This window comes from Dermochelys coriacea, chromosome 6, assembly GCF_009764565.3.
Source record: "Dermochelys coriacea isolate rDerCor1 chromosome 6, rDerCor1.pri.v4, whole genome shotgun sequence".
Lineage (NCBI taxonomy): Eukaryota > Metazoa > Chordata > Testudines > Dermochelyidae > Dermochelys > Dermochelys coriacea.
This window is the reverse complement of record NC_050073.1, coordinates 24,282,420-24,309,383: the sequence shown is the minus strand read 5'-3', so window position 1 is coordinate 24,309,383 and position 26,964 is coordinate 24,282,420. Positions and strand designations below refer to the sequence as shown.

Here is a 26,964-nt window from a genome sequence, read left to right as displayed (position 1 = left end):
AGGTTTTGATTTCCTTACAGACTCTCTTCCCCCAGCTTAACATCCAAGGTGAACAGCTAGATGTTTTAAAATATACTTTTTCCCTAACCATTTGCTCAAACCTCTTATTTAAGCAAAGAAGGGTGTGCTGCATGAAGGACATGTGAGATCTAGTTATGTTACATTATGGAGGGGAAAATGCAGTTCCTTTTGGTTTGACCTGCAGTCTCAAACTCAGTTCAATTCACTTTCCCTATATTTATATGCTGTACTGTGGTACTGCACTCATGGATATGTATCCTGGGCAAGATCTTCAAAAGTGACTAGTGATTCTGGGTGCCTCAATTTTAAAGAGCACAACTTGAGACATCTCAAAAAGCCAGATAGTCAGAGACTGGGGGGTCAGCACTGACTGAAAAATCAGGCCCCTCTGAGGTGTCTCAAGTGAAGAATACAAAAAATGGAAGCACCCCAAATCATGAGTCACTTTTGAAAATCTTGGCCTGTAACTGTTTATATACATTTACCTACTGTGGAGCAAATCTCCCCTTACCCAGCCAAAAAAAAAAAAATCAGTGTGGAAGTGCCTGGACTCAGTGGAGCTGTTGTAGCTCAACTGCACAGGAAAGGAGGACCAAGCATCCTGGACCTTGCACAGAGGAGCTTGTTGCACTCCAGTGTGAAGAGGGAGAATTGGTTTGAGCTAATGGAGGGCTGGAGGTGGGGTGGTAGATTCATGGTGTAGACATTACATACACACGTAAGTGGGGAACATACCTCAATCTAGGAGCTACATTTTTGGCGCTAGCATTGGAGGAGGATTTTTTCTGCTATGCCACACAAACAATCCCTGCATCAAGTCCACAAAACTCAGGCTTGGTAAAACCTTTGGTCCTATACAGGTATGACTCCTAGCATAACCCTCATTTGACACAACAATGAGACATATGGGCCTACATTTTCAAAAGTAACCAATGCTTTTTTCGTGACCAGCTTGAGTCATTTTAAAGGGGCCTGATTTTCAAAAAGTTCTGAGAATGTACCCTCAGAAGATCAGGCCCCTTTAAGATGGCTCTAGCTGAGCACCCAAAAATTGAGGCACTGAAGGTCATTAGCCCCTTTTGAAAAGGCAGCAACTAATTGTTAAAAGGTGTTTAGGCACTGCAGCACTCAGCATTGCTATGCTTAACTAATTTTGGCACCTATATCTCATTTTCACAGGGGATTTAGGCACTTAGGAGCTAGTCAATATGAGCCTAAAATGCATATTTTCAAAAGGTTCCCATGATTTTGGGTGTCACCGTTTTTCACTGATCAACCTGAGGCACCTGGGTGTCTGAGTAGGGCACCCCAAATTATTTGACATCTTTTAAAAGATGGACCTTCACCTCTGTGCTTCACGGTCTCCTTGTCTACAGAAGAGGAATAGGATTTACTTGCCTACCCCTCAAGAGTGTTGTGGGGACAGATTCATTAATTAATGGGTTTCAGAGTAGCAGCCGTGTTAGTCTGTATTCGCAAAAAGAAAAGGAGTACTTGTGGCACCTTTAGTCTCTAAGGTGCCACAAGTACTCCTTTTTTTTTTTTCATTAATTAATGTTTCCACAGCACTTAAGACATCAAGAGCTCCTAACGGGGGAGTGCAAAGTATTATTTTGGGTTGTTTGTGATACAGGTGGATGCTAAAGATCCCACAAGGTTATTTAAAACAACAAATAATCCTTCTCTCAGCTGATAACCTCCAGAAATGATTTGGCACTTTTGCAAGTGTTCATAGCTGATCTGCATGCGGGCTATTGCTAAGCAGAACACTGAAAATACACAGCAGATAATTACTCCATTCCAAGCTGAGCCCTCCTATTACCCTGCAAAATGTTGAATATTCTGCAGGATGCAAGTTAAACAGTTGAATATTTCTGGCAACCTTTAAAATACAATCCATTCCTTTTACTTTCTGTGGAAGGCAATTTTCCCTTCAGTTCAGGTTTAACTCACCCAACATTTCTTTTAAAGTGCAGTCCATGTTTTCAACTAGTTGATTTGACAAAAGCATTGTCAGCACCAAGAATATTTTAGTGGAAATGTTTCGCTGTTGCTTATGTAACCCACTGGTCAATGTTAGAGCTTCCCCATCTGACAGAGGAGAGGAGTCTGAAACAACCCCAGCTAGAAAGCCTTAGCTGTAACAGCTCTGTCTTATAGTTCTAAGGGTCACCAGTTCAGTTCCTGGTGTGCCAGCCAAAATAGTGGCCATCACTCTAACACCAATACTAATATCATTGGGAGCCCCAGTAAGCGACAGTGTTAATACCTTGTCTGTTAGACCGGCTCTGAGGTAACACTGGAGCCTTGCCTAGGTGGAGCTGCACCAGCATTAACAGTGCAAAAATTTTACAAAACATTCCTATGAAAGACCCTTTTAAAAACTATTTTGAGGGTGAGGGTGATGGTGGGAGTAGCAAGAGAGGCAGAGGGATGCAGGTGATGAAAATACTTGTTCTAAGTACAAGTCATTAAGGATCCATTGTGAGCTAGTACTTACGTGGGGGGAGGGGGGTGGATTTTCAAAGGAGACAGAGAGTCAGAACCTCTCTTCCCACTGAAATTCAGTGTAGTCTAGTGGGGAGGGGAGACTCTAGTTTAGCTCCTTGGAAAATCCCAACCCAAACTATCTGGGGTTATGCTACATACCCTTGCTAAAGAGCCAATTTTCTATAGTAAAAGTGACATGCTGTCATTTGCATTTACTGCTGACAGGCTAAGCATTAATAATGTCATTACACTGGTGATATTTTATAGTGCCTTGTTGTGTACATGCAGAAGCACACAAGGCATACATCCGCAGATACAGTAAAGTAGCAGAATGAGATGCAGTGAATACACACGGAACTGAAATAGGTAGAAAGAATTTTAAGAAACTCTAATTTCAGCTAATATACTGTAATGAAGGAATTAGCATGGATGTATCTCTCCTGGACAGCGTAATAACTGCTCCACTTTTGTTTCTAAAAAGGAGGTCAGATTAGATGGTCATAATGGTCCCTTCTGACCTTAGTATCTATGAATCTAAAGCCCTAGAATATTAGCAGTTATTCTCTTTTAATTAAAGTTTTAGGTGTCTGTATGTTTGTTAAAAGAAAAGGAGTACTTGTGGCACCTTAGAGACTAACAAATTTGTTAAATTTGTTAGTCTCTAAGATGCCACAAGTACTCCTTTTCTTTTTGCGAATACAGACTAACACGGCTGCTACTCTGAAACCTGTATGTTTGTTGCTTCCCTGAAATTTTCATTGGCCACCATGTGTTACGCAATGACTGCCATTCACACTCCCAGGCAGTCATAGGATTTCTCATAGTACTTCTATGAATATCAGAAGTAGGGGTGGGTGAACAAATTTGGATAAAACAGGAACCAAATTGAACGTTGACATCAGATTCAAACAGGACCATTTTTGCTGACAAATTTAAAGTTGAGGACATCTCTGCACTTCAGGGTTTTGGCTAGAGCTAGAAGAGGAATTTCTGAAACACCATGAGAAGGACTTCTCTGGTGGTATTTCCAGGTTATCTAGAACTAGGAAACTTTCAGAAATCTGGGAAGAAAAGTTGGTCTGGTAAGATTCCGAGTTTTGTTTCTAGACCAAACCAATAAATATCCCAACAAACCCCTGACCATTTGACTGATCCATTATAAATCAGAACCCCTGACTAACTTCATCAAGTTCAATAGCAAGATGACATTAACCATATTCTTCATGAATGAAAGCAGTTATTTCCTTAAAGCTAAGATCGTCTGTGGTATCAGAATCTTAAAAGGGACTTTGTATTACTTGTAGCAGTACCTAGACCATCTTACCTGAGAAACTGCAGTATCTCACTAGCTTGAGCATGAGAACATTCCATCATCTCACAGGAAAAAGAAAATGAAAACGTACCAGGAGTTAAAAGAACCTACTAGCTGGAAAAAACAAACTGTAGTCAGTTGCAAAATGGCCACCTGTGGGTTGCAGTTGCTTGCTTCTGCCAAATTTAAAGGGCCAGACTCAGAAAGGCATGCTGGGAAAGAAGGTCCTGATCTTCAAGGTATTTAGGCTCCTGACTTCTATTAAAGTTCCTACAAGTGGGTCAGGCTGATGGAGAGAGAGATGGTAGGATTGGACAGTCACAAAGGAAGATGACTATTGAAAAGGTTACTGTTATGGCTCGTATACCACTCCTCTCTCACAGGCAGACTAGGAAGTGACTATGATATAGTCAGTGCTGTGATTTGGTAAATGTTGACACTTTATTAAAAGATAAAAATAATTAAGAACTGTACAGAATTTTGTGTGTTATTTTCTTACATAAAGAGTGACAGTGAAGGCATAAGATTTACAAGATAAGGTGAGATGAGAAGCTGTAGGTTACAGCAAGTATACTTCCTGCACCTGGGATTGAGGGGCATGGAAAAAAACAGAAGGCAAAGTGTCATAAGTTAAAGAAATATTGCTGACTGTTTGAACAGGAACATCAGCTAGGGTCTTGGTCAGTTACAGTTCACAGGAGATACAGAGGCCTGTCCCCTGATTCCCCACATATTTTCCCTTTCTTAGTCATTAAATAGTAAATGAGTCATACATGCTAGCGCTCCCTTTTCTGGGGTCTGTACTATCCCAGCTACCTGCGTAACTCGGAGTCCCAACCATCCATCCAGGGTCTTGTGACTGATAAGAAGCGGGCTCTACTCTGTTGGAGGTCTGATGTCCCCAGTTTCTGAATCTACTGAAAAGGCCACCCAAAGAGTTTGTGAAGTTGCAAGTCTAAGCTTCCTTAATAAAGGATCCTTGGGAGCCTGGAAGAGAGAGTGAGAGAGATACCTTGTAGCAATGGGGGAAGGAGAAACCTTGTCAATCTTTGAATGGGGGAGAGAAGATGGCAGGAGAGAGGGTAAGTGGCCTGGAAGGAGGAGGAAAAGAGCCCTGGAAACAGAATGCAGTGAAAACAGTCAGAGAATAAATTAGGGTTGCAAGCAAAGCAGACAGAGACATTGCCATGGCAACAGAGAGGGCTAGAAATGTGTTCTTAGAAGTAATAAGAGTAGGGACTGTAAATGAGAGAAGAGGTACGGGGGGGGGAGGCAGATGCAGAAAGAGAAGACTCTGAAAGGAAAGCCAGAAATAGAGCTAAATAACATTGAAAAAGGTTCCTGCTAAGGAACCCCACCGAGCGGGTTTGCAGCTATGCAGGTTTGAGTTCCACACAGAACCAAGCGTTCTGTACAGACATGAAGCAAAGCTGAAACAATGCATGTCTGGCCATGCTCCTTCCTGGCCAACACAATCACTTTCAGCTGGGCGGGCACCCTTTGCCTGTCCCTCCCAATTGCAAAGGAAGTTGCAATAGCTTTGTGCCACCCCGTTTCCCTTCCAAAAAGGCCTCTGCCTCCATCTTGAGCTAGCAAACCCAAACCCGGGGAACTGCCAGGTCTAGCTACTTCTCTGACTCTAAATATAAAGGGGACTTTTGGGGATGGCAGCAAGCCACCAATAAGCACTCATGGGATAATGCGGAGTCCTCATCCTTCTGCTAGCAATACATGCTAGAACTAAGATTCCAGTAGCTCTTGTGCAGATCCCTAGATGCATAAATAGATCAGCAAGGGCTAATCTTCTTTTTCCACTACATTTCCCAGAAAGGTTTCTGATTTACGTTGATAAATTATCATTCCTTCTATAACAGTACTGTTCATGTCCACTATCCTTATAGTCTATATGCTTTTGGACTTTTGGGGGCCCATCAATTGCATCCCCCTATTTCGCAGACAGAAACACTGAAAACCGGTAAATTTACCGTGTAGCCCTTTGGCCAAATTCTGCCAGCGTTCTCTTCGGAATAATCCCCTTGGCACACATTCAATGGAGTTCCACCAGGGATGAATTTGCCCCTGGCATCAGTGGAGCTGCCCAGATGAACATAAGGACAGAATTTTGTCCCTCTTGAGCAAGCTGCACAATGCAAATGTTCTAGCATTACTGAATGGATCCCAGGGTTTCTTGTGGCAGCAATCTTTTTAGAAGCTAGAGGACTAAGCTTGTAGCACAAAGTGGTGCCAATAAAGCACTGATCAGAAATAAACTACGATAGTTGTCTCACTGCAGAAAAATGTCAGTCATCTCAATCAATATGACAGGAAGATAAAATCAGAGAGAGAAGAAAGAAAATGTTTCCTTTGTTACACCTATTAGGAACTCCATAAACCTCACCAATAATGCATGTTCCTATATCAGTTTCATAATTAGGTCGGACCTTGGAGGCACTCAGCCACAGCAAGTGAACTGTCAGTTTTCTCATTAATTGTCTCTGGGATAGGAGAGGGGAAGAATCCTATAATTGCAGGAACCTGCACAAATTAATCATCTTGGACAAGACCCTTTGGTTTGCAAGTTCACATTGCAGAGTTTTTGAACTCTCTCAGCTAGAGTTTGCACCTGACAGAACATGATACCTCAGGCCAGTGGTGGATTAATGATTTTGCCGCCCTAGGCCCAGAAATAATTGCCACCCCGCCCAGCTTGCCTCACTCCGCTCCTCCCCTGGAGCGCACCACCAGGTCCTGCTTCTCCACGCTCCCTGCCAGTGCTTGTGCACAAAACAGGTTTGCGAAGGAGGGGGGGAAAGGGGGGAACGCGGCACGCTCAGGAGAGGAGGAGGGGCTGGGGCAGGGATTTGGGGAGGGGATCAATAGGGGCAGGGAGGGGGCGGGGAAGGGTGAGTTGGGGCAGGGCCTGGGACAGAGGGCGCAAACCGGCAGTGGGGGAAGCAGCCTCTGGCTGCTATTAAAAGTTTGCTGCCCCTGCAAATTTGTCGGCCTAGGCATTAATACACCACTTCCTCAGGCATTTCAAAGCAAGACTGGAAAATACCCACATTTCCTCCCTCAGCCAGGTGGAGTATGTGAAAAACGATGCTTTGAGAGCTGCCATGCAAAGGCTGCCGGAGTGAATTTTAAGAAGTTATTTCACCATTAATATTAGAAATAGAAAATTAATTTAAGTCACTCAAAACCAGCATAATTAAAGGCATAATCTCAGGTGGGATTCTGTGTCAGCCTGGATGTAGAGCTGTCCTAGTGCAACAGAGAAAGCCTTAGTTGGAGAGTTACATATTTGTTGTCTTTTTCTGTTTGCTTTAACAGTAAAATGGATAACTGGTTAAAGGTAGACCCCTGTAATTTTGAACTATTATAGCATACCTGTGGTCATCTAGGACCTTGAAGGTATCACTTTTGCTGCACCTCACACTGGCTGCAGGAACAGACCTGAAAAAGCATTGGTCTCTTCCTCTTGAACAGAAGACGACTTGGTCAGCTATTTTGGGAGCATAGGGCCCCTGACACAGAGTTGACCAGTGTTGAGCCCATCCAGTTGAGGTCAGTGATATATTCATACCAGCCATTCTATTGCAATATTATTAAAGGGATGTTTTATTGGGTGCTCATAAAATATGGTGAAGAAGTAGAAAACAAAGCTGCAGTTGTAAATATATTGCAGGAAAAGGCCTGCATTGGGACGAAGGATGGTTTAGTCAGGTAAGGAAGATGATAATATAATATTATAAGCTAATATTAGACTAACTCTTGTGAGTATCACAGATTAGAGGGGTGGTTGTGAAGACCTTTATGTTCCTGTCCTTCCAAGGAAGTCCTTCATATCCTTGATGGATTTCTGATGATGGTCTCTGCTTACCTATCTTTAACGCTCCGACCTTAAGAAACCTTATCATAGCTTTCACCCCTTCAGAAAACCATTTCACATGGCTCTTTGATAGGTTTGTTTCCTTCTCTTTTTAGAGTATCTGGCTATCTTGGGTAACTACTGACATCTTGGATGTTATCAGCCTGCCATTACCTTTGGAAACAGTGTTTTTGATTGCTAGTCACTGTAGATCCAATAAAGAAAACAAACACTGTAGGACCTACTAAAACCATAACTAGAAAAATGTTGGTGAAAGATGTGGGTGTAAAATAAAATATATTTATTGCCTGTAAGACACTAGATCATAGACATTTTAGTACTAAGCAGGTCAAGTCTGGTGGCATCAGCAACTTTGCAGTGTCTCTGAAGGCGAGCTCAGCTCAGAAGAGAATAGCAGTTTTTGATGCGAAGAGGGGCTGATCCCATTCATAGTGGTTCACTAATTGTAGTATTAATATCTTTGTTTTGTATATCACAAAATGGTGACAATCAGGTCTATGCAGCTATGATGCATATGCAGTATTGTCAGCCCCAGCTAGTCAAAACTCACAATTCAGACTCCCCAAAATCATGAGATTGGCTTAAAAATCATGAGATGTCTGAAAATAAAAAAGCTTAGATTCTTTGCATCTGCCTTGGGGTTTAGGGCTTTAGTGGTAATGTTTTCAATCTTTTCTCCACAACCAGGAGGGCTGGAAACTGAGTTATTTTTAAAATGGAAGTGCTCAAGATTCCCACGTGATCACTTGACTCCCGGACCTGGAGTTTTAAGAAACACCAAATATCACAAGATTCACTATAAAAGTACAAGTGTTGGAAGTACTTCACATATCATGAAGTGTTACTTCCCTGTCACTCCTGCTCTTCATAACTGAACTGACTTCTTTTTCCTAGAGGCAACAACACCCTCTGGCTCTAATTGACAAGATGAGGCCAGTTGTTTAGAGGCAATGGATTGTTTCCTCTTGTCTTGTCTCTTCCCTACCTTTCCAGAGCTAGATTCATCCCTTGGCTGGTGCAACAGCTCAGTACAGGGACACAGGGGAGGCAGTTTGTGCCTCTCATATTCAAGGACAGTATGAACCAGTGCAGACCCCACACAAATTTGGAAGCCCTTGGGCTGACCTAACCTCCTGTTGCATTGACCCCAGTGGGCTTTGCGGGAGCACAGAATCACCAGAGCGCAGCAATGCCCTGGCCATGCTCCCCGCTTTCTCTGCCTCACCTTCACTGACCGACCCCAGAACGCTGCTGGGGTCAGCTATTGAAGATATGGCACGGAGTTGTCTCTCCACTTGTGTACAGGGTTCTCAGGTCCAGGGGTGTTTCCTAGAGGAGGCTTGCAGCTGGTCTATAGCCCCATTGCATTAGCCTCGCAGATGCAAAGGAGTCTCAGAACAATGATGAATTGTGTCGCCTGCTTCTAATTCTGTCTTTTCTCCTCCTCACTGCATTGTCCTCACTCCTCCACTTTCTTTTCATCCCCGTGTTTCTCTCGCTTCCTTCCCGCATTGTCTGTCTGTATAGATTAGCCTGTACAACTGTCTATTTCTTTACCTACACGCTCTCTCTGACAGCAAGGTTGAAGCATCCCTAGTACACATCGGCTCTACCCTTTCACTTTGGTGTCAATCCACCCATACCCAGTTCTCCTGGTGTCCAGCTGCAACCTGCTTTTTGCAGTGAAATGCCAGCATGGTGCCATGCTGACAAAACTCCAATAGAAGCAGCAGCAGCACCTACACTATAGTAGATGGAGCTGCATCTGGATTCAATGCACCACTACGCCTCTGGAATCAATACGAAGCACTGTGACCCACTGAGTTTTCAGTCTGACATGCTGGCCCCTTAGCCGCACAAGCAAAGGCAGCCATAATATTTAAAACCAGTCTGCACCCCTTGAAGAAACCTTGTGTTTGTCAGTGTTGCTTAATCAGTTTAATAAGCTAGAGTATAATTAGAGCTGTAAGTGCATTCAACAAGGAATCCTATGACTTCCTGTTTGTTTTATTAGCTTGTATTATTATTGATGGGTCATTGAGGCTCCCATGCTCTTTCCTTGAGTGATTGTGCCTACGAGTGCTTCCGTTTTGCTGTACCATGAAGACAAATGAACAAAAGAAAAGGGCCACTGCTCCGAACAAATACTGAAAGTGGTTTGACCCTCTCAAGGTTATACATACTACAGTGGCCATCTGTAGTGGGTCTGCAGCGATCTTGCTTGCAGGCTGTAAAGTGGACAACAAGATTCTATAACAAGAATCTCGCTGCGTAAGGCACACAGTTTAGGATTAAGGAGGAAAAGTCACCACTGGTCTGTGATTGTAAAACCAAATTACAGATTGGAGGCTTTTATTTTTTTAAATCAAACAATCAAGCTGCCCAGCATCTATTAAAAAATAAAAGTTATCAGCAAGATACCATTACAGATCTGCATGCATCTAAGGGCATAAAGGAAACAGAACTTTATAGACCAATAGACAAGAATTAGGTCTTGGAAAACTGTCATCCACAAGAATAGAAAGAATATTTGTTGAGTGGCATGTCTAAATCATTGTCTTTCCTTTCCTCATTGTCTTTACTGGTTGAGAGATTTCCACCCTAATCTCTCATTCACAAAATGATTTCAGATTTAAAAAAACTGCCCTCCCTTTAACTAATCCCAACTTCAGAATCCTCAACATGATCTCTACATAAAAGATGCATTTAAAAATGTCTGTGTGGTGTATTTAATTTGCCACCTCTTAAGGACAGGGACTGTCACAGACTGTGTGTATGTAGAGTAGCTAGCACCAGGGTGCCTGATCTCAGCGAGGGCCTCTAGCTTTTACTGTAATACAGATCATAATAAGGTAAAAAATCAGAATGCATTGATTGATTTCATTTTAAATGCTTTATTGTGATGAAAATAGGAACATAGACACATAAAAATGAACACATGTGGGAAATGCCAGAACAGATCAATGGTCCATCTTGGCTAGTGTCCTGTCATCCAACGCTGGATGCTTTAGAGAAAGATGTGAGTGGCCCTTGGTGCACTTAACTGTGCTATACTATATCATGAGGGAAGATGTTTTCCTGATTCCCCCATTAGACTTCCTGCTTGCAGCTTCCAGACTCACATGGCGATCATGTCCTTCGTTGAAAATGTTTTTATATTAAAAACAAATTAAATAAGCCAATCTTACTTCTCCCAAGCCAGTGACCATTCTCAGGTTTGTTTGCCCAATGTACTGGCACCAGATTCATTCAGCTCAACAAGTCAGTACGAGTTTTATCATTGATTTCTAGTGGCTTTGAACCTGGCCATGATAGAATAGGAGCTTGTGGTTTATGACCAACAAGGGCTAAGATTTTCAAACATGATTAGTGGTTTGTGGGTGTCTCAGTTGTAGAGTGCTTACCCTGACACCATGAAGGAGCTAGATTTTCAGAGAGCAGCTGCTCAACTCTTTCTGGAAAATCAAGCCTCCTTTAAAGTGTCTCAAGTTGGGTGCCCAGAATTTGAGGAATCCAAAATCACTGGTCACTTATGAAAATCTTGGCCTAAGCTCCAAGGGAGAATCTTATGTTATTTATCATTTGTATTATAACCACGTTTTGAAGCTCCAACTGAGAGCAGGGCTCCATTGTGCTAGGAGCCGTACAAATACATAGAATCATAGAATCACAGAAGATTAGGGCTGGAAAAAACCTCAGGAGGTCATCTCATCCAACCCTCTGCTCAAAGCAGGACCAACCCCAACTAAATCATCCCAGCCAGGGCTTTGTCAAGCCGGGCCTTAAAAACCTCTAAGGATGGAGATTCCACCCCCTCCCTAGGGAACCCCTTCCAGCGCTTCACCACCCTCCTAGTGAAATAGTGTTTCCTAATATCCAACCTAGACCCCGCCACTGCAACGTGAGACCATTACTCCTTGTTTTGTCATCTGTCACCACCGAGAACAGCCTAGCTCCATCCTCTTTGGACCCCCAATTGAGGTAGTTGAAGGCTGCTATCAAATCTCCCCCTCATTCTTCTCTTCTGCAGACTAAATAAGCCCAGTTCCCCCAGCCTCTCCTCATAAGTCATGTGCCACAGCCCCCCCCAATCATTTTCGTTGCCCTCTGCTGGATTGTCTCCAATTTGTCCACATCCTTTCTGTAGTGTGGGGCCCAAAACTGGACATTATACTCCAGATGTGGCCTCACCAGTGCCAAATAGAAGGGAATAATCACTTCCCTCAATCTGCTGGCAACACTCCTACTAATGCAGCCCCATATGCCATTAGCCTTCTGGGCAACAAGGGAACACTGTTGACTCATATCTTGCTTCTCTTCCACTGTAATCCCCAGGTCCTTTTCTGCAGAACTGTTGCTTAGCCAGTTGGTCCCCAGCCTGTAGCAGTACATGGGATTCTTCTGTCCTAAGAGAAGGACTCTGCACTTGTCTTTGTTGAACCTCATCAGATTTCTTTTGGCCCAATCCTCCAATTTGTCTAGGTCACACTGGACCCTATCCCTACTCTCCAGTGTATCTACCTCTCCCTGCAGCTTAGTGTCATTTGCAAACTTGCTGAGGGTGCAATCCATCCCACCATCCAAATTGTTAATGAAGATGTGAACAAAACCGGCCCCAGGACCGACCCCTGGGGCATACCGGCTGCCAACTAGACATTAAGCCATTGATCACTACCTGTTAAGCCCAACAATCTAGCCAGCCACTTAGTAAGAGCCAATCCCTGTCCCGAAGAGCTTAAGTCTGTGGGTTTTCTGTGGGATGTGGCTTTCTGCACAATGTGCCCTTAGTCCTGTGCATGCAGAGCCGATGTTTTATACACCAACCCACCTCCTAAGCCTTCTGAGGTAGCTGATGTATGAAAAATATGCAGGTAAATTGCCCACATTGTTATAGGTTATAAAACATTCAGTCTCAATACATTAAAATCTATTACAGCTCTGATAGCTGTTTATTTTAATTTGTCACAGAGCATCAGCATTATTGTCTGAATAGCAACAAGGACTTGGCCTATGAAGCAAACCTCAGGACTCAAAAACCAAGCTGGAAAGTCAATCTTGCTCATTAGTTAGAGAGCTCTAAATTTAGGATTAGCCCTCATTGCATATTTCAAGTGTCTTCTTCTTAAGGTTCATTCACAACTGTTTCATATGCCGCAGTGTTTCCTCTTACCAAAAAACCCCAGGGGTTTGCTCTTTTTAGTGTAGCTGAAGATCAAATCTCATTTTCCTCTTTTTCTATATTTGGAAGGATTTGGTTCCCTTTGCCCCTGTGCAAAGCATCCCAAAGAGCAATCAGAAGGGGCTACGAGAGGCTGCAAAAATGTTTATTCCTCCTCTCCAAAAGACTTGTGGCACCATCATGCTCTGCCGTGATTGGATCTGGGTTGGAGAATGGACAGTGTCAGGTCCCTTGTGCCTCTTACTAAGTGTTAGATTGTATCTGTAGTCACGCATCAGCACGGGATGGTACATAAGCTGCATCACCCCAACTGCCCCTACTGCAGTCACAATTCCTCTCCTGCTCCCTCCTTGCTTTGGGCAGCTAAAAGCAACAGTACATTACTACATCCCCTTTACAGTGCATAGCTATTTGAGCAGTGAGGAGGGAGGGTGAGTGTAGCAAAGTTTCTGCCTATTCCTCACTGCTTCCTGTGCATCCCCTCCGGAAGGCAGGAAGTGAGTACTTACTCCTGCTCAGCCAAACCTAAGGTCCACGTAGCCCCAGTCTAGGGCCAAACAGGGTTTTTTTTTACCACCTGCACAGGTATACAGTCCAAGTCACACTCTAGCCCTGAAGGAGAAAAAGGCATGGTGCATAGATGCTCTACACTTCTTAAGGCACTGCTGCCTGCGTGAAGCAGAGCTCTCTAAACCCAGTGGTTTCAGAGGTGCATATAAATACTCTTCTCTCTGTAGGCCAGTGACCCTTTGCTTTTCAAGTTCTAATGAACTCAGAAGCTCCCCATGAGACTGAGTCAGAGACACACAGTTTCCCCTGGCAGTATGTTATAAGAAACCAGGAGATACCATGAATTTGACTGATTTTGATGCAAAACCAGAAAAAATAAAACTTGTCTCTAAACCATAGCAAATTGCTCAACAAACTGGGTATGAGTGTCATGAGTGTGATAAAATCCAGGGCCAGACAGGTGTGTTTTGCCAAGAGGATTCTGTCCACTTCTAGTGAGGAACCCCCTTCATTAGTCAAAAGATTGTGCAAAAACTGCTTTGCTCGTCTCATAGTCAGAGTAAAGAACCGGTGATGAGTAAGAGTGAGTAAGTGGGACTTTCTCAGAGGATAAATAGGCACCAGAATAAAGCTGATGAGTCAAGTTCCTGACAAGCATCACTAATAATGGTGCTACCACTAGTCAGTGCAACAGAACTCAGAGTGGATAATTTAACAATAATAATTTTTAAAATAGACATATCACCTAGTGGATCTGGCATTTTTAAAAATACAAAATGAACATAGGAATTGCAGCACTGGACTAATGCTCCAGCTAATGCAGTATTCTGTCACTGACAGTGGCTAGCATCAGATACTTCAGAGGCAGGTGCAAGAAACCTCTAGTGGACAGCTATGGAATAAACTGCCTCGAGGAAATTTCTTCCTAACCCCACAGTTGTTTGGCTTATGCCCTGAAGCATGCAGGTTTATATCTTTTCACAACTGATATTTGCTATTGCATTGGACAGTACTGTCTAAATAATATTTTTATAGACACAGTGTCATGTGGATATTTACAGCCCTTCTGACTGATATGAATCGTATACAGAGAAGGCAGTGGTCCCACACAGTATTTCAGAGATGGGAATCTTCCCATTTTCCCTTTCATCCCTCCACCTCTTGCTTCTTCTTCTTCTTCTCAAAGGCTCAGAATCAAGCTGACCAATATGTCTGGCTGAAGAAGTCTGGGGGCCTGTCTCCCTCTGAAACATGTCTGTATTGTGATGGGAATTATCCTACCAGGGTTGCTAGATAGCAATGTGAAAAGTTCCTTTCCTCTCACACCCTACTGTTTCTGCAGTGTTCCCAGCATCAGCCAGCCCAGGGAGGTAGTAACAAAGCTTGAGACTAGAAGTCACATTCCCTATGTGGCAATGCACAGGGTTGTCATTAGACCATGAGGCTAAGCCGGTCCTACTCAAAACAGATGATGGACGATTGATCAATTGATCCCTTGCTTGGGAATCAGAAAAGTCAGCTCCAGTGCTTGACTTCTTGACCACTTTGGTTCACTATGCGGTCCTGGGCTGGTATTGCACAAGCCAGTCTTCCAATTTTAATGAAGTTTTGCATGTCCCAAGAGTCACCATGCCAGCACATGTATCCTCTAGCTGCACATTAGGGTTTGCATTCAAGGGATCCATCCACTTCCGTTTTTTGTTGTTGTTTTTGAAACACAGAATTTAGAAATAAAACCTATTTCCCACAGTTGACTGTACATTTTTTCACATGCTATTTCACATCTGATTGCTACTTTCCCTAAAGCAATCAGAGATACCTCCTGAAGTTTGTATTCTATTTTTTCAGCATTACATAATCATTGCATCCATTAGCTCCTACGAGAGTAGTGGTCTTCGTATCCTCCAGCAAGGGCTTTGTCTATTTGTAAGCATAGTTCTTTGTTAGATCTCAGCAGAATAACATAAATTTGAACAGCTCTATGACTGAAATACTGTGCTCACTGAAGTGAGTGACTGTATTGATTGCCTCAATGTCAGTTCATTGGAAAGAAAGAAAGAAAGAAAGAAAGAAAGAAAGAAGAAAGAAAGAAAGAAAGAAAGAAAGAAAGAAAGAAAGAAAGATCAAGCTAATTACTACTGACCTGTGCACTCCTCACAGAACAGGATCTGGCTACACTACTAGGTCATGCTTTTATAGAATTCACACCTACAAGAGCAAGACTGGACTTTTTTTTCCCTTTAAGTATTACCAGCTTCTTAATAAGCATTATGTGCAAAGAAACGCCAAAGCTGTTTTCATTCTAATATTTCTTAATAAAGGTCTCACAGCTCCAGAGGTTGCTTTTCAACAAGATCCTTGCTTTTGCTCACTTTTACAGGCATGGCCCCTATTCAACCAGGTATATAAAACACATATCTAACTCTAAGTATGTGAATGGTTACGTTGACTTCAATGTATCTTGAGATTTCAGTGGGACTATTTCACCCACTTAAAATTAGGCACAAGCTTCAGTCCCTAGCAGAAGTGAGGCCTAAGTCATGAATAGAGCCATGGAAACCATTTTTAACAAACCCCAAAGCAACTGAGTTTGAAACTGAGATGAAGTGACTAGTTCATGGTCACACAGCAGGTTGGTGGCAGAGCCAGGAATAGCGCCCCATTCCCTGAGTCCCAGTACAGTGCCTTATTCCCTGCCCTTCACTGCCTTTCTGTCTTAGAATCCACCTGTCCTGCAGGAGGAATTCTACTGAATAACAAAGTTTCTGTTTAAAAAAAAGCAAAAGTAAAGATTTCTTGCCTGCAAGACTGGAACTACAGCAGGTTATATTAATGTTTCCAAGGGCCATTTCCAGCACTAGACAGTCACCTGGCCATATGCTATTGCCTAGTCAAACATTCTGATTTTTGCGTAATGAGCCTGCATTAAGACGCTTATTAGTGTTAATTCCACTGTTTTTTCATTCTCTCTCCATGCTGGGTGGAGAGATGCTGTGCCCATTAGTCATGAGTACCTAGCCATGGTTCTCTGTTGCCTCTCACCTTTTGTTGTCCTTTCCCGCTGTGCAAAACAAAGCATATTGTTCTGATTTGGGCAGCATTTTACACCCACTTTGCACTGGCATAATTGACTCGGCAAGATGCAGGGCAATGGAGAATCAGGCTGTTTGAGCGAGAGCGCTTTTTTTTGTTTAAAATCAGGAGGCCATATAAATTAGATAGCGATGAACTCCCCTTAAAAGGGCCAGCGGAAAGTTCATTCTGAACTTCTCTTAAAATAGCCTCATGGGACTATTTGCATTACAATTTTGGGCCCGCTATAATCAGCGATTATGCAGGATTGTCATTTTTTCCCCTCCAAAATGTAAACATTTTACATTATTTACATTTTCATGCAAATTTGTCTTTTAAGGCCTCCTCTCAATTTGTCTGCCCATCTGCAGTTTATGAAAATCTCAGGTTTCGCTCTCTTGGGTACGAAAGCATCATCAGCAGCATCTCCAGTGTCAGCAGAAATCCTTCACATGTGGCAAGTGTCAAAGCAGATAAATGAGCTTTGATCACTTTCCGACACTTTCGGTACTTGCTTTAATTATCAAAAAACGTTAGTTTCCATTGCATAACTCAAGGGCACATGACAGAATTCGCACACTTCTGCCCCACCCTGTTTAGAAACAGTGAAGAAGAGTTATTCTACTATAAAATGGAAAGAAAGAAAACTAGGACCAGTAAATTGCAAAAGAAAACTCACAGGATAGACGATAGAAGAGGGAATTATCAGTGAATAAAGGGCTGTGGCCTGGTTTTCAAAGGCGTTGAGCATATGTAGCTCCCATTGGCTTCAATGGGATTTATAGGGGCTCAGCATCTCTGAAAATAAGGCCACCGTAGTGTCGGACATCAGATGAGAGCAGCTGTTAGCCTTTGTGGTGGGAGGGAAATGTAAGTATAGTTTACAGATGGCACTTAATTCATGTATAAGAACATTTAGAAGAAGACAACAGTGGTTCTTTCCTTCCAATTTCTACCATTTTTGCATCAGCCACTGACTTGCCAGCTACTCCACCTTGAGCGTCTAAAAATCTGTATCGGAGCATGTGCAGGTGATAGATGCCATCGGTCGTGCATGCAGGTGATCGAGTTTTCAGGCCTGTTTCTCATTTACACCAATGTCCCATTAGACCCCCTCTGGAAGTTTACAGGGGCCTGGGTAGTGTAAAGGAGCCTTTATGTAATTGAGAACCAAACCCACCATGTTCAGGATCCATCTGTCCAAATGGCTATTCTGCATACAAATCCTATCTCTTGCATACATGTGTTATTATGGCACAAAACATGAACTGCAGAAGGGAAGGCTGCTTTTTAAAAACCAGCCCCTTAAAATCCAATCTGATTTCAAAGCAACTACCAACAGGAATGAGATCATTAAGGAGTATTTTTTCAAACACGAGTTATAGGACAGCCTTGCTGGTAATGCTATAAGGCAATAATTATTACAATGTACAGTGGTAACCAGTGGGGGAGGGGGAGGGAGGTTGATCATCATGTTATCCCTACAGCATTTTTATGAGCCTTTGTGAAGACCCAAAACTCTGAGACCCCAATTCAAATTCAGCAAATCACTGAAGCTTGTGCTTAACTTTAAGCAGGTGTGTAAATCTATCCACATTAAAGTGTGTGTTTTTGCCGAACAAGAATGGACTAAAGCACATGCTTAACTTACAGCACGTGCTTGAGCTCTGCTGAATGATAGGCTGATAACTGTTGGCTCTATCAGGAAGCCATGACATGCATTTGCAGGAACGAATAGTGGGAGACCTTACTGGTGTCACGTTATCTCCCAACAACACTACTAGTGTGTGTCACTGCAGCGGCTTTAAACGCCTTGTCAGATTTGGTTGTTTCTTCTTTTTAATACAACAAACCATCACTTCTAATGATTCTCGCTGTGCAAGGAGATCATGCTGAAGGTTGTCCTATGCAGCAAACACAGGCTCATGGGAGTTATTCAAGCACGTCAGGACGCACACTGCATTTTAAGTCTGTTTGAAGGGCCTCCTTCATGAACCCGTTAAAAAGCATAATGGCTTTATTTTAATAAAATCAGATGGTGTGCTGTTCCCGTCTCTGCTTTAGAAACATGTGCTTCTGCTTCCAGTATTACAGATGTGGCAGCATTCCTTTCAGAAGCTCTTATTCTCACGGGTCTATAACTCAGGGGTAAATATTTGCTCCAGGCTGAAATTTAGCAGACAGGATTTGAGCCCTGGGTAAATATTTCCTGATTTCTTTATGAAAGGTGGAGGGAAGGAGGGTTGTTTGTTGTTTTAATCCTACCCAGGCCTATGTGATGTTTAATTATATTTATACATGTGAGTGTCGCAATACTGCACTGCAAATCTCAGCTTTTGTGCCCTTAGAAGAGCCTGTGGTTTATTTCCAGGGAGGATTCTGATGCTAGGTAAAGCCAGCAAAGCAAATTCCAAAGTGTATGCAGTGCTTTTGCCTCTTTATCTAGGATCTCAAAGCACTCTGCAAAACTCAAAACTTTCCTTGGAGTCAATTAACTCATTACCTTAACCATTTTACAGATGGGTAAACTGAGGCACAGAGACCTTACCTTAGCCAAAGTAACACCAATTTATAGCAGAGGCTGAAATAGACACTGACAAGTCCTGAATCTCAGCTCTTTTCTCTAACCTTTAGATCACTCTTCTTCCTGACAGCAAACTACAGTCCTGGCAGCTACATTCAGCTGTTAAGATGGTTTCTTAAATCACTCCTTACATAAGACCTTTTCATGAGGGGTGTGGAAGCAATCGGTAACAATCACTGAACCAGAGAAGGCTACTTTCAGTTCTTCTAGACTTAATGGGAATATTACAAGAAAATGTTGGTGAGATATTGTGGTGCAAGGAAAGGGAGAATGACCTCCTGATTATAGGACATCTGGGTTCTAGTCCAAGCTCTGCCACAGAGTTCCTGTGTGACCTTTGGCAAGTTACTCTGTGCCTTGGTTCCCTAACTGTAAAATGGGGCTAATTCATTTGTTTAGATTGTAAAGTCTTTGTCAGGTGTCTGTCTGTGCACCAAGCACAAAGGGGGCCTCTCAGTGCCACCATAATACAACTAATGATAGTTTGAGAAAGAAGAGGGTGGACCATCCTTTGTTTCAGCACCAAGACTAATGTCAGTGACTCTGGGCTGGACTCTGATCTCGTCTACAGCAGAATCAGGTCCCCTGTTTTTGGAGTGCAGAAAATCCCAGCACAAGCTAGCTTGGCCCCTACCCCTCTGCAAACAGTTCAGTTTGCTCTCTATACCAAGAAGTACAAGGAGACAAGTCAAATATTTGCTTTTCACTTTGTTTACTAACCGTGAAGGTCAAGTGTAATTTTGTACTAGCTACACACTAAGAATACACAGTAGTTGATTGTAGCTTAGCCTTGTAGAATGAGACAGATACTATTTTTAACAGGTATATTCCTTTGGCAGCTATTTCTTTTAGCTGACCCTGTGGTATTGGCCAGGTATCTGATAAACAAACCAAACCAACCCCATTGAATTCCTATTTTGATTACATTGCTTGATAGAAGTAATACAAGGACATAACATTTTCTTTGGATAGCTCTTAAATTGATACAGTTGCGTATGTCCTTTAGGGCACAGTTGAAAGTATCCTGTGTGTCTTGCTTAGTCAAGGGGTCACTACATGTAGACACCTTGAACTTGAGGAAGACAGATCTCCAGCATCTACAAAGAGATGCTTCCATTACTGACATACAAAGAACATTATTAGATGCATACAGATTCTTGGGGTGGGGAAAGGGCGTTTTGTTTTGATTTAATTGCTCAATTAAAATGCCTGCTGGGGATTAGGCAGAGAAAGTAGAGTTATTAAGAGTTGTACATTTTGGGTCTTATCCTCTACTCAGTTACATTGGCATAAATCAGGAGTACATCCAGTGATAAAGCTGGGATAAGTGAGAGCAAAAGTGGATAAAACAAATATTCAAACTCTCCCATGGCTTTGGGAGGACATTCCCACCTTCACTGTGACATGATTAAACAAGAAACCATGTCGCAGCTTGGAAAAAAATGATCTGGTTTTCGAATGCATGCTCACATTCTGATGGGAAACAAGGTAATGGACCAGATCCTTAGCCAGTGTAACTGGATGACACTCCAAGGAAGCCAATGAAACTGTGCCAATTCATACCAGCTGAGAATCTGGCCCTGTATTTCTCTCTCTTTCTGGGAAAGGTTTGGAAAAGATGGCTGAGAGGTTTAATTGTGGAGAATCTTACAATGGTAGGTGTTAGTGTGACTTGTGGCCAGTCCTCTGCGTGTTTTGCTGGCTCTGGTGAGGCTGTGGACTCTTCAGCACAAACAAATGGAACTTTGCTGCCCATCATTCTGTAATATCAGACACTGCCCTCTTCTGGGGACCTGCAGAAGCTACCGTTAACATCAACATTTAGCAGCCGCTACCACACAGTGAGATCTGGAATGCCACAATTGCTCCTTAAACTTAGAATAGGAAATAACTGTTACACCTCACAAAAAAGACAGAGGTAATTGTGAATAAATGTTGACTTTTTTATGGCAGCCACTGTACGTCTTGCACTTTAGAGCAAGTGGATTCTGAGAGCTAGTGGGTCTTTTCCATCAGTAACTTCAGCAGTCACTGAGACCCAATTCAGGAAGACATCCCTATTTGGGGCAGCATTTAAGCATGTGCTTAACTTTAAGTTCCATTCAAGTCCATGAGACTTAAGTGCATGCTTAAATGTAAGCATATGCTTAAGTGCTTTAAGGAATCAGAGCCTGAGCGAATGATTGCCTTTGCAGATGAAGCATGATGTCTTAAATCTACAGGCAGAAGGCACTACAGTTGTTAACATCTTCAGTTGTAATAATCCAACAGCTTTCTGTATGTGTTTCAGAAACAAATCCCTAGTACCTTATCTACCATTTAACATTTCTCTTGTGACTTTCCTTCAACAGTACGTGGCATTCGCCTCCCTCTTCTTCATTCTGGTCTCCATCACCACCTTCTGCCTCGAGACCCACGAGAGATTTAACCCCATCGTGAACAAAACAGAGACTGAATTCATTGGCAACGACACCCACGTGCGACACTACAGGGAAGCGGAGACCGAGGCCTTTCTGACCTATATCGAAGGCGTCTGTGTGGTCTGGTTTACATTTGAGTTCCTGATGAGAATCACTTTCTGCCCAAACAAGGTGGAATTTATCAAAAACTCTTTGAACATCATTGACTTTGTGGCCATTCTGCCTTTCTATCTGGAGGTTGGACTCAGTGGCCTGTCTTCCAAAGCTGCTAAGGATGTCCTGGGCTTCCTACGAGTAGTCCGGTTTGTGCGAATTCTGCGAATTTTCAAGCTGACTCGCCACTTTGTGGGGCTGCGGGTCCTGGGACATACTCTCCGTGCCAGCACAAATGAATTCTTGCTGCTCATCATATTCTTGGCATTGGGCGTCTTAATCTTTGCCACAATGATCTACTATGCTGAGAGAATAGGTGCTAAACCCAATGATCCTAGTGCCAGTGAACATACACACTTTAAAAATATCCCCATCGGCTTTTGGTGGGCTGTTGTCACCATGACTACCCTGGGCTATGGAGACATGTATCCTCAGACTTGGTCAGGCATGCTGGTGGGGGCTCTCTGTGCTCTTGCAGGCGTGCTGACCATTGCCATGCCTGTCCCCGTCATTGTGAACAATTTCGGAATGTATTACTCCTTAGCTATGGCTAAGCAGAAGCTACCAAAGAAAAAAAAGAAGCATATCCCGAGGCCACCCCAGCTGGGATCCCCCAATTATTGTAAATCTGTCGTAAATTCTCCACATCACAGTACTCAGAGCGACACATGCCCACTGGCCCAAGAAGAAATTTTAGAAATTAACAGAGCAGGTAGGAAACCTCTTAGAGGAATGTCCATCTGACCTTTAACCTCCATACCTTGTAGAGATTTAAGATTCAGTCAGACTGCTTTCTTAGAGCAATGGGTAGCACATTTATCCATTATAGTCCCACCACCACACATTGAATATCATGTGTGAAGTCTAGGTTTCGGGGACAAATGGCGCAGGGGAGGCTGCTCAGCAAAATTAAGGATGAGATCATACTCCAGGAGCCTTAACTTTGGTCCTGGTTAAGGGAATACATGGTTCAAGATATTTTTGAAGAGCAATTACATCTAGTGGAAGAAAATTTTAGCATTCTACAGCCATGTTGCTGGACTCTATAGTGCATCATGGAGGCACCTGAGAGCGGAATGCTTCCTAGCAGTGCAGGAGCTGAGTACGCAGCTCTTACAGAGATTTCTAATGCAATGGGGTCAGAATTTGAAAAAGCCAGATGTTTTTTAATTTGTTTCCAGCTGTGACCCTTCAGCTGTTTTTAAATGACAGGTATTGTGCATCTGATTAAAGAAACTAGGAGCCTACTAAATTGGAGGGACGACTACACCAACATGCATATTCACAAGGCAATCCCATCTCTTTCGGATGATTAATTGCAAAGTAGAACGATAGCTTAAATTCTTGACACTAACACAAAACGACTCACTAGGAGACAATTATAGATGTAAGGATGTTAACTCCATAGCATGCAAACCAACCCATTCTATATTACACTAGACCTTACCATTTAGAGTTATGAAGAGTTTTGAACTACAGTAGCTAAAACATATTTGCCCTCATGAAAGCATGGGTTGATGATCTACAGCTCTTTCAACCTTTTAGTAGTAAAGGTTGACTGGAAAAGGGATAATACTGGTAGTTTCTGGCAGATTTGTACTAAACAGCAATGAGTGATAATCTCACAACAGGGTAGTCTTATTTTTTAATTATATGGATTCATGTCAGCAATAGAAGAAAACCCCAATGAGAGTAACATTATAATTTCATACTATTACATTTGGGGAGAAATACTAGTCACCATGGAATATATTATAATATCCCATGGCTAGTGGTTAATTATGGAACTATCTCAGTTTTATGAGAATCCTTACATATAGCATAAAATTACAGGGCTCCAATCTGATGATTCTACCCCATAATCTACTCTACCTGTGGAATATCATCTATTTATTTACTGTGTGGAAACAGTAAATTCAAAGCAGATCACACTTAAAATATCACCATTACCATTTTGGTAGACGTTCCAGCCCAGCTGTACAGTGTGCATTCTTCAGCCTGTTACAAAATACTTTCCTCAGCATGTATTGTGTTAGATAAAACAGGTCACCAATAGAGTGATTCTGACTGAGCTTTAGTCACAAAGAGGCATTTTGAAAGAACTAGCGTTCACCTATGATGGTCTTGTGTTCTTATTTTTTACTTTGAAGAAAATTCTGGTTTGTCACTCCTCATGGGTGAGATATTGTCTCTTCATCTCATAGCCATGCATGTTGATGTCATTGAAAGAAGCACAAAGAAAGTGAGACCTTCCTTTGTGTGTGAATTTTAGGATGCCAGTGTTAATTTCTGAAAAGTGGGAGGTAGTGGACGGTGACTTTGGTTTTTTTGTTGGTTTTTTTTCCCTTTTGTGCAACTATGTAAAATTCATTTAGATGGTAAAGAGCTTTCATTTTTTTTTTCTTTTCTGTTTAAAACTCTCCCATTGCATTAGGTCGACTGCACTCCATGTGATAGACTGTCTCTTTACTGTTTTACCCTTCATGCACACATACGGTTTTATCTGTCCATTCCCCTCAGGTTGCAAATGCTTATCACAAAGTCATCTCCAGGCAAGGAAGTAACTTCCTCATGAGTAGATGCTTTGTGGCTCTATAAATCAGGAGGAAAGAGGGCACTCACAAATGGTGGGTCACAACTGAATGTCACTCCAGCTACCCAGTTGTTATGTGGGCAGGGAGACACCAGACTCGGAGTGGTTTAGTGGAGAGCTAGAGAATGACTTCTTACCCAGAAGTCCCTTGCTTTAAGTTCCTCGAATAACATATCCTGGTCCTTGAACTTTTGAGGACTTGGGACCCAAGAACTCTGCGAGTTCAATTCAACTCCACACTGGTATCCTGAGAATACGTGTAACTTTGGTTCAATGTGGAACTGTTTTGTCACCATGAGTGCTCTAATGTCAGCTGCTGCTACAGTACCTATGAAGTACTGATAGTGACAGCAAATTATCCATTTCTGCAATAATTGATTAAAAGAGTATATATATATATATATATATATTATATATATATATATATTATATTTTTTTTTTTCAGCAGCCCTATAACACATTTGTACTTCAACTGATGGAGATGGGCTCCATAACCATGTTACTGGGCTTTTGATCCTGATCACCACTATGCACCACTGATAGCAAAATCAGATCAGATCAGAGGCGCACTGTTAAAAGCAAGCTCTGCACAGCCTTGTCTGCAAAACAGAAAGACTAGTGCATGAATCCATCTTGATACTCACTTTCTAGAGTAATCATGTACTCCTAGGTACTGTTCTGTGTGTGAAACTTAGCGAGAGTCTCAGCATTCCATGGAAATCTATAATGTGCAAGTAATGAATGTTCTACATACTGTAAAACTTTTGGATTAGTCACACTGCCTAATTACAGACAACCGATTAACTGTGATTAACTAGGAACCCAGAATGGATTATTTAGTGCTAATGTCTCTAGCAAGAGATCCACCCCAATTCATATGTTTTCCCTTCAATTTCTATCTGTTAAACTCCAGTACAGTTTCATAGAACTTTGTAGAAGATACAAGACAAATAACATGTACCTCTAGCACATTCTTTAAAATATAGCCTGTTTAGTTGCTTATGATTGAGACATCAAGTACAGTTATGTAGGCTGTTTTTTATAGCAATGTGATAAAAACTCACAAGATGGTGAAATGGGGGAAATGGTTCCATCTATTACAGTAGCCATCTATAGAACAGGGCCCTTTTATTGGCAGATTTAGAAGCATGCAGTGGACCAAATGCTGTACTCAGTCTTGTGCATGCAACATTGAAGTCAACAGATGTCTGAGGGCCAGATGCTGATATCTTTACTCAGGCTGACCCTGAAAGCAGAAGTTAGCCCCTAGTCTATGACTCTGAATAGCTCCTTTCTGTGATGACATGGCTTTCTGGCCATTCATGGTCTGGGACTCCATCATTCACGCAGGTGGGCTCTTAAGTGGAAACTAGAACAGGTCAGAACATTTAAAAAATGTTAAGAAAAATGAGGGGGAAATTGTGAACATGCCATTATTTCTCCTCCCATTTTCTGCCCTGGCCTACTGAAAGTGCTACTGATGTAGATAAGAGATGAGCTATGCAATGGAGTCTCTCCTAGGAAATGCCCATCACAGAACATTCAGGTGTTGGGTTAATCATTTACACATAAAGGCAGTGATTCTCCACTGGACCTGAGCTCACCGCTCCTTGATTCTCAGCTGTCTGGCCCTGGCTTAAATTAAATCATCGGGGAGGGGGAGGAGCTTTAACTGATGCCACTAATGAAAGGTGGCTCTAAACCAGTGACAAACTGGTCGCAGCAGAGCCTTGCTCTGCCACACTTCCTCTCCTGGCAACAACTCACCATGTCCCTGTTTCTCTGCTCCCTTATGTTTGGCAGGGAGGGGGCAGCTTCTGGGGCAGGAGGTGTGAAGTCATGGCAGCAGCTTGAAGCCAGCAGTGATTCCCCCTGCACAGGGGGAATTCTCCAGGGACAATCTCTGGCCACTTTAAATTCACTTTCTGCCACTTATGTAGCAAAGGGATCTGGGCAGATTGGAGAATTGGACCCAAAACGATACAAAGGAGTAAATTTCACCCATGACTAGCATGACTGTAAAACTACTTGAAACCCAGACTTGATACATGCTAAATACTAAATGGGCCTAGTTCCCTGTGCCTTTAAAACAAGCATATGCCTTTCCAGGCCCTGACCCCACCAAAAAAGATTCTGTTGCTATTTACTATTTGTATTGCCATATGACCTAGCAGCCACTGTCAAGATCAGGGACCCAATGAGAAAGAAACAGATAACCCTCTACCCCAAAGACTTACTGTCGAACTGAACAAGGACGGCAAAGGGTGGGTAGAAGGAAGTATTATCTTCATTTTACAAGTGGTGTTTGGGAGAACATGAGATTAAAGTGACTTATCCAAGGCCACACAGGAAGTCTGTAGCAGAGCTGGACACTGAGCTGGGATGGCCTGAGTCCCAGAAGCATGCCCCTAACAACAAAAAAGACAATTAACAACAAAGAGTAATAATAATAGTAGTAATCCCTTGCACTTGTATATCATCCAAGGGTCTCAAAATGCTTTGACAGCATTAGGTCTCCGAACTAGAGCTGCATGAAAAATCAAGTGAACCCAAATCTGAAAACAGAATTCAACCTAAACTGTTCAGCTTTACCGGGAGTGTGCCCAAAGCTACATGCTGCCCCACGACAACATGAAACTCAGCCCAAGATCACAAACAACTGCAAAACAGGCCCAAGTTTCAGGCTGGCGACAAAGCCTCAAAACAGGCAAAACAAATCTCCAAACTACTTGGTGGGGGTT

At 42.6% G+C, this 26,964-nt stretch overlaps 1 protein-coding gene and 1 long non-coding RNA gene across 4 annotated transcripts in view; one reads left to right on the top strand and one right to left on the bottom strand.

Moving 5' to 3' along the window:
* The window catches only part of LOC119858064, a 108,354-nt gene extending 104,391 nt beyond the window's left edge, over positions 1-3,963 (bottom strand). Inside the window, exon 1 of the long non-coding RNA XR_005293773.2 lies at positions 3,836-3,963. This is a non-coding gene — a long non-coding RNA (uncharacterized LOC119858064). The remainder of the gene's footprint in view (positions 1-3,835) is intronic.
* The window catches only part of KCNC1 (potassium voltage-gated channel subfamily C member 1), a 157,038-nt gene that overhangs the window by 113,644 nt on the left and 16,430 nt on the right, over positions 1-26,964 (top strand). For all 3 annotated transcript variants that reach the window (XM_038407920.2, XM_038407919.2, XM_038407922.2), the window contains exon 2: positions 21,409-22,342. In XM_038407920.2, coding sequence (XP_038263848.1) covers positions 21,409-22,342 — 934 coding nt within the window. The remainder of the gene's footprint in view (positions 1-21,408; positions 22,343-26,964) is intronic.